At 28.4% G+C, this 8350-nt stretch overlaps 1 protein-coding gene across 1 annotated transcript in view; it reads right to left on the reverse strand.

Annotated features, from left to right (window-relative positions):
- Positions 1 to 8350, reverse strand: part of LOC106463460 (ATP synthase subunit b, mitochondrial-like) — a 37881-nt gene that overhangs the window by 24641 nt on the left and 4890 nt on the right. Inside the window, exon 3 of the mRNA XM_013923491.2 lies at positions 5249 to 5402. Within this exon, the coding sequence (XP_013778945.1) occupies positions 5249 to 5402 (154 nt within the window). The remainder of the gene's footprint in view (positions 1 to 5248; positions 5403 to 8350) is intronic.

Below are 8350 nucleotides of genomic sequence, written 5' to 3' on the forward strand. Positions count from 1 at the left end.
AGGCAAAAAAATACAGAAGCTCTGTGCAAATATTAAAATACTAGCTGCAGGATAGTTTTCTGGTAATGATGTTTATATCTCGTATTGTGTTTAATGACAAGAAATGTTGCATTCAAGTGGCACTTCAATGTGTAAACTTCTATCTGTTTACAGTTTTGTGTCAACATCTTTATAGGTTCGTGGAGAATTTCACTGGTTATAGATACTAAAAAGAAAAACCAATGGAAGCTAAATTTGCTATTTCTATATACTTTTTAACAACTGGAAGAAATAAAACAAGCATTTTATGAAAACATGTGGATGGCCTTTTCTAAATCCTTGTAACATTCATTTTCATACAACTTTTCAAGTTGTAACAAAATAAATGAAAGTAATCATAGTACAAATTTATGAAATATCTATATGAAAATAACAACAACAACAAGAAACAGATATTTTACAATTTTTCTTTAAGCATAAAAATATATTAACTGTCCAAGGCACTTTACAATGGTAGTTTATCTGTTCATACTTATTATTTAACCCTTTCCAGAACTGGAGAATTTTAATGATATCCCTTGATTATTTTCCCTTCTCATAATGGAAACACTTAACCAAATATAATGAATCCAAGTAATCTAATCTAATTAATAAAAAATACCTAATTTCAGCTTAAAAACAATTACATGATTTGATTTAATTCTTCTATCATTTATGTTGTGAAATTTCCAAAAACTTTAAGATATCATTTTGAAAAAACATTTAAAACATTCCTTCCTTTCTTCTTAGAATTCCAATTTTTTTTATTGTTGATCAGAAAGTTCCATGTCACATATATAATCATTTCAACTTGATTGATATTCATTAATCTTGTGCATTTGGGCCTGGCTCTTTTGTGCATGTCATGACCTCTCAGTGTCATAAATAAAATGTACAATGTACATAAATAAACTTGGAATGAAAACATAGATTATAGTTTCAATCTGTATGTTATTGAAGTCTTAATTTCTAAAATATATATTAAAAAAAATCAACAGTCTTCATTTTGTTGTGTCATGTGACACGCCTGTGCTCCAATTTCTTCACAACAGAATTTTATAACTTCAATAGGCTTCTATTCCTACAATTTCGAATTGATTAAAAAAACAAACTATACATAATTAAGGACACACAAGAATCTAAAATTTAAACCTCCTACTGTTTTGATTTGCTGAGATACCAATAAATTTGATAAATTTATCAGAACCCTCCCTGTTAACTTTCAAGTTTGCTTGCTAATCAACTTTACATACCTGATGGGGAGATTTATAACCAACAGAAAGAGCAAATTCTTCTCTACAAAAAAATTTGTGTGTAAGCAATTAGTCAGCCAAATTATTTGGTTTATGGTGATCATATTTTACTGCTCTGAATTCTTAGACATTTTTCAACCTATTTATAGTTTACTTAGAAAGCCAGATAAATTACAGTATAATCTCGATTAACAGACACCTTGAAACAACAGGAACCTCACCATAAAGGGCACATCTTTTCAGTATCATTCTTTTTTCTACTATTTGTAACTAAAATAAATCTTGCAACAATGGGCAGTTTGATAATCCAGACTAAGGGCAGTGTCTTTAGTCCTGTTCTCTATACGGGCACTCAATAAAGCAGGCAGTTAGCCCTTTCCCTACAGGCAGGTTAAAGTGCACATGTAATGACCTTTTAGAGTTATTTTCAAACTTTTATTCAATAACTGTACTATTACTCACAACACTGTAAGTACTCAAAATCTTTGTTTTTCTCATTTATTCTTTATTTTTTAATAAAAATAACTAAAATTTAAGCACTTGTGAATAAAAAGTATTTATTGGTTGATGAATAAGTTTGCTGAAAGGAAAATAGAATTTGATAACTATGTGCACAAATATCTTTGTATGTTTGTATGGTATATCACTATATTACAAACATCCCAGAAGGATGACCAATATTCAAACACTTGTGATGTTTATGGGACTGGCTCTGAACCACATACTATAATAAACATTTTCACAGATTCAAAGTGCAATCTTATTACTCTGGGAAATTCTAATTGTAAATACTGTAGGATACACAAGTTGATAAATTCAATATCGTGTTCTTCGAGCAGGGGTCAAGTTCGTGTCACGTAAGCAGTCTAATGACACAAGTAGCAATTTGTTGCTTTATTTTCAGTGGATTTCTACTTCAGTCATTGACAGCAAAATAAACACACAAAAAAAAAAAAGATAGCGAGCCTTAAAATTCAGGAATTTAGTACGGTCAATATGGAACTAACTTTGCATGGCTCATTTTTTATTAGAGGGTATTTGGACAAAGTCAGAATGGTGCCCTTAATGTCGAGGTTCTAATGTAGTTTTGAGATATTCTATTCTAGAGATTGATATATATTTTTTATGTTCTAAGATACAGATTATATATATAAATTAGTTCTTGGTCACCCAAATTTTTGAGGCTCAACGAGGCTCATGGAAGTTTTTTTTTTTTATGTATATACATTACTTATTGTTATGTATTTTTCTATCAATACAAAATAAATGTAAAATTTAGAAACTTCTCAGGTTAGTCTAAAAAAACTTCATGAAAACAAAACACTTAAAACTTTACAAGCTCCATCACATGTAACCTCAAAATTACATGCTGTTTACATTAGCTATATACGAAACAGTTAATGGGTTCCTGTGGTGATTTATTGCTTTTCATGTAACAATTACTATTTTATTAAGTACAAAAGACAGAAATGAAATACTGATATTAAAAAGAAAGATGTATTAAAAGGTTAGCAGTTGAAACTGTAACTTGAAACTTTCTGGCCAATACTGCATTTAGTGCAGATGTAAAAATGACACGTATTTCACATTTTAAAAAATATTTTCTTTTCCCTGTACTCTTATGATTTTGTGCCAGTTATTGTTAGGCTAGAGAAAATATAAAATTTTCCCCAAAATGCTTTTGATATTCATTTAGGAGGTTTTAGGGGGTTATGTAAATGACATATGAAAACTGTAAGATGAAAAAAAAAGTATTTTCATTCTTAGTATGAAAATTACCTTTTATTCAGACTGATTCAGTAAAGGCTTGAAAAATTCACAGACTAATCTTTAGTAAAAATAGTTTATTTAAAACATTATTTGTTTGTGTGTATGACAGAATTGTAATCCTTACTAAATGCTTGCCAAATCTCAGAAAAATATACTTAATAAACTTAGAATTCTAGTAAACATTAGTATGTACAACTTCACACATACTGGTTGGTTAATTTGAAATAATCACCAATTCCGACTACAAGTAAAAAAAATTGCAAAAAATTAACCAAGATTTATCAGTGGTCTGAAACCCTATCTATCACAATGGCATCAAGTCAGGTTAGATAACAATATTCTTGGTTGAGATGAATAAATATCCAAGAAATATATATATTTTTTTTCAATAAATATTCAGTTCTTCTATTCAATTTATGTTTAAGGCTTTTTTTTAGTGTTCATTTTTTTAAATCATGTTTATTTCTAGCTGTTTTATAATTCTATTTAGATATCTTAAAAAATAAGTGCTTTTTGGAGTTTTTGCTTTTAGTGCTGTAATGAGTATACTAATATACTGTACATTCTCTGTACACTAATTTCTCTTATGGAAGTAGTAACAAGTGCAAAACATAGTTTTATTTATGTTAAAGCTTTGTGAGAGAAGTAATAATTGTATATGAAATCATAAAAATAAAGTTACCACTAATGGATGAAATGAGTTCTTTTTTGTTTTGTTTTCAAGAGTAATATTCCAAAGCAATGTAGTCCGTCTGGAGAGGGTTAAATCTCGTCAGCATAGTGACTTAGGAAAGTGGGGACGCTAATGTAAATTGAATAACCATATCCAGTGCTTATTGGAAAAACACCCATTTCATTTTTTTTTCTGTATAGGGGTGTTTTATTGGTTAAAACTAAAAATCAGAAATGTAGTATTAAATAATATTAACAATAATATTCAATAAACCAAGATTTGAGTCACTGGAATATTTTGTCATCACTTACAGTACTCCCTGAGCTTAACTAGGCTTATCTGATGTCTTGTTATTGAAGAACATTTCTATAGTTTTGTAACAAATATACCTTAACATAAAAACATTTTCAGGAAAAAAATGTTCAAGAAAATTATGAAAAAATTCTTAAGTCTACAGTTTGTTCCTAAGCCTTTTCAAGTTCCCACAATATTCTGTTATTATTCATTGCAGGAGCTACATCTATCACTTTTCCATGTATCCATATATTACTTCTCGCACCTCTTTAGTCACTCTTATCTATTGATATTTAAAGTTCCCCTGTAGCTATTTTCAAAATTGAACTTCATTAGTTGTTATTCACATCGAATGCTGTGAGATTATAAAAGGGTGGGGAAGAAACTGTACTGATAAAACCAGAGAAAGAAGAGGAACACAAAATGAGAAAAAGCATTGAGAATGATTGTTTTTGGCAAATATAAATCTATGCTATGGGATGGAAATAAAAAATTATAAAAATATCAACAAGTGCAGAAATTTAAGTGTGAGCAGTTTTTTCAAGAATTAAATTAATTTCAAAAAATGAAAAAATATTATTTCTACAGTACATGCTAGTTAAACAAATTGTTGAAATGGAGTTAGAATTATTATTTTTACTTACATTTTGAAATTTAATATAGATGTGTACATTCAACACCTGAAAGGTGTTCACAACAGTCTGGGTAGCGTTAACTTATTTTTATTCCCATAGTAAACTTGTAAATATAATTCTTTAAAAAAATTATAATTCTGATTATGTAACAAAAAAGAGGATGCCATGCACATAAACAGATACATTCACTCAGTTGATGTTATATACTATTTTCTTCTTACAAATACAATTTTTTTTAAAAGCTTTACATCACTAGCTGGATGTTCTCTAGGACTTTTTGTTCAACATAATAGCATTAGTAGACCTATTTAAAACGTAATTAGTAAAAAAAATTCAACTATTAAAATATTATAACCACAGAATATCAAAAAAAGTTTTAACAAGAAATTTAACTACTAAGTAAAACACAAAAATTGTTTAGACCTACCATGTTACAGTACCTAGATTTTTTTTTCACTTGTACAAAATGATTAGTTTTCAAATATTTTGCATCTATCAATAAGAAACTAGTCCATGAGAAGCATAACTTTAACTCAATTATGTCCCTAGTGAGTATATTACAGAATACTTGATTTATTCTAAATATATGCAAGTAAACATCTTACCTGAAACCATTCTTCAGGGATAAAACCCAGTCGAACCTTTCCACTATACATTGGTCTTAGAGGGCGTGGAAAGTTTACTAAATCTCTTTCCTCTGCTGTAACAGTAGCAGGTTGCTGTCCCTTAGGTGAAGTAGGCTGACTACTGGAGCTAAGCCTTGAAACATTTATCACCAATTTTTAAAAACATACCACTGGTCAGAACTTCACTAATTCAAGCAATTTTTACTGCAATTCAATTTTTTCAATCATAAGTATGCGATCAGTTAATAGAAAAATATATAATAAAAAAAATAATGATTATTACAGTTTTCAATTATTAAGCCCATGTACACAATTTTACATGTTACTAAAAACTTGAAAGTTTTCTTTATCAAAACACTGTAAAATATAAATGATTATGTAAATTAGTACAAACGTTACACATTTCCCTTGAATACTTGTGTTTATATACAACACTACTACATTTATCAGTAAGTGTTTTTACTAAATTACAATGCAAGATCATTTATAACAGTTTGTAAAATTCATATTACAGTAACATACAAATAACACTTCTAATTTTGTAAGCAAGAGTTGCGCCATTGAATTACTTTTGGAAGATGTATGGATTAAGGAATAGGTTTTTGGAAAATAACTTACATTATGTGAACTGATTGTTTAGCAACTCTTACTATCAAAAACATAAGAAATATAGATTTTTATTGACAATTATATGAAAATTTTTAATGAAATAAACACCTTTTCCCTTCTCTTCTACTTCATTTCAAATTATTCATTATAACTCCTACAAACTAACTGACACAAAAATATGTACTATAATACACCAAGTCAAATAACTTAAAACTATTTGAACTACATACAAGGCTTCTTGTTTACTTCTTGAGGAGACAATTGACACCCCCCCCCCAACCTGTCTGTATTTGATTTACAAATCTACAGGTACCTAAGTCTTGAAGAAAATGAAAATGTGTTCTTTCACAAGATAGATGTTTATATCAAGTTTAAAAACCATCAGGAAAGAAAACTGCCTTTGCTATGTACGTAAGCACCATATTTTGTGCAATTTTTTTTTCTAGGATTTAAATTTCCTAATTATCTTATAAGAAAACAGAGGAATTGCCTGAATATTATAGAAAACATGGAAATAGTGGACATTCTGTGTGAACAACATGGTTACTCAATGTTTATATTGATTTCATCTTTGGAGATAATATGAAAACAAACTGAGTAAATTAACTTTATTTACTTGAAATTAAAAGTTTAATGTATGATTATTAATGTTAGTGATTAAAGAAATTACAAATCTTAGCCTTAATTCAATGTTATTTAGGGGTAGATCAGAAATTATAGATGTCTAACATCTATTCAAATACATATTGTTGTAAACTTGGCAGAACACTTCATTTTTTGCTGGTTTGTTGTCATATTTTACTCATTAAATAAAATCTGAAATTTTTGTCTATTAAATAAACTTTAACTTTGGGTCTGAAATGAACAAAAAATGAAGCCATCACTTTTTCATAAGATCCTATCAACAAAGCAAATGAAACAAAAATTTTCTGTAAATGTGTAAATTGTACACATAATACATGTACATTTAAACAACAGCATGTTAAATATTCTACAAGATAATTGTCTCTAAATACACATCATTTTATGGGTAATTAGTAAATCAAAGAAAAATCATCATTGATTTAAAAACTATGATTTACAGCCACACAATATTTCTTCATTCTTCAGTGTGTGAAAGATGAAGCCAATTGAGTATCCAATTAACTCTTTCAGCACAGGCTCGGTCCCAGAGACCGACCTTGTAACCATTTTGTGCTTGTTATAATTTTCATGCCATAACTTTTAAATTAGTAAGCACATCTTCATGAAATTTTGCAGGTTAGCAGTAAAAATTACAAGGCTTTTATACACAAAATAATTTTTTTTAAGTAATGTTTTTCTCAGGCCTTTTTTCTTTTCAAATGTTGACTATCCAACATGCAATGTAATTTTGATTTTAAAGTTAAAAATAATTTTATGTATAAACAAATTTTCAAATTTCACATGCAAAATTTTTATAACCTCCAGATAATTATCAAACATTTTAAAAGAAATAACTATATTTTATCTGTTATTTTCACAATCGATTCTCTGTACAGGTTTGGTCAATTTGACTGACCTTGAAACAACCATAATAAAATTAGGAAATAAATATAAATTATGCTTTTTTTGTTCTTGAATGACTACAAATTATAACACTAAAAATGCAAGTATTTAGTCTAAATAGCTTAAATCTCATAATTATACAATTATACGCATACATTACTTTTATTACATTGACCTTCCAGCTATGCCTGGCTAACAATACAGAAGTTACAATGACACAGAGCACATGCTCTCATGTTACTGTATCCAATAATATAATACTGAACGTTAGTCTGTACAAAGTGGCCTGAATTAGCTGTGTTTTAGTATACTAGTATCTTGTAAAATACAGTCACATTTTAACTATTACACATTATATATATGTATGTAGATTATTACTATTTAGAAATATGTTCTTAAACTTATTTTTCTTAAAACATAAAACAGTAAATGAAGAAGTAAAGCAAACAATTATCTCTTCTTGTTATTACCTTTGTACTCGGTTGCTACTTCTCGTAGCTTGCTAAGCCTTAAGAAATTTTAGACGTGGAGGATGTGAAAAGAAATAAGTTTTATATATACATTTGAATAATAAAAAAATCTTAAATTACTATATTAATACCATAGAATTCCACTATAATTTATGAAGTTTAGTAACTAAGCTATATTTCGGTCTAAAAAAATATGAAAATATGTAACGTCCTTGAAATCTTGTTTCGAAAGAATGAGATGGCGTCCTAACACATGAAAATGGCTAAGAAAGCATCTAGGGGGACATTCTGAGCTTTTGATTGGTTATTCACATGTCATATACACAAGTAAATGTATATAGGAGAATGTTTTGAAAAATGGAAAGAGGTGGATGGGGCCACTGTGTTTGATTCAGTACATGACCAATATCTCAGCAAATAGAAAATATAGAAGGTTCTATTTTATATTCTAGCTTGTTAATACTGGTAATTTGAG

This window comes from Limulus polyphemus, unplaced genomic scaffold, assembly GCF_000517525.1.
Source record: "Limulus polyphemus unplaced genomic scaffold, Limulus_polyphemus-2.1.2 Scaffold1413, whole genome shotgun sequence".
Classification (NCBI taxonomy): Eukaryota; Metazoa; Arthropoda; class Merostomata; order Xiphosura; family Limulidae; genus Limulus; species Limulus polyphemus.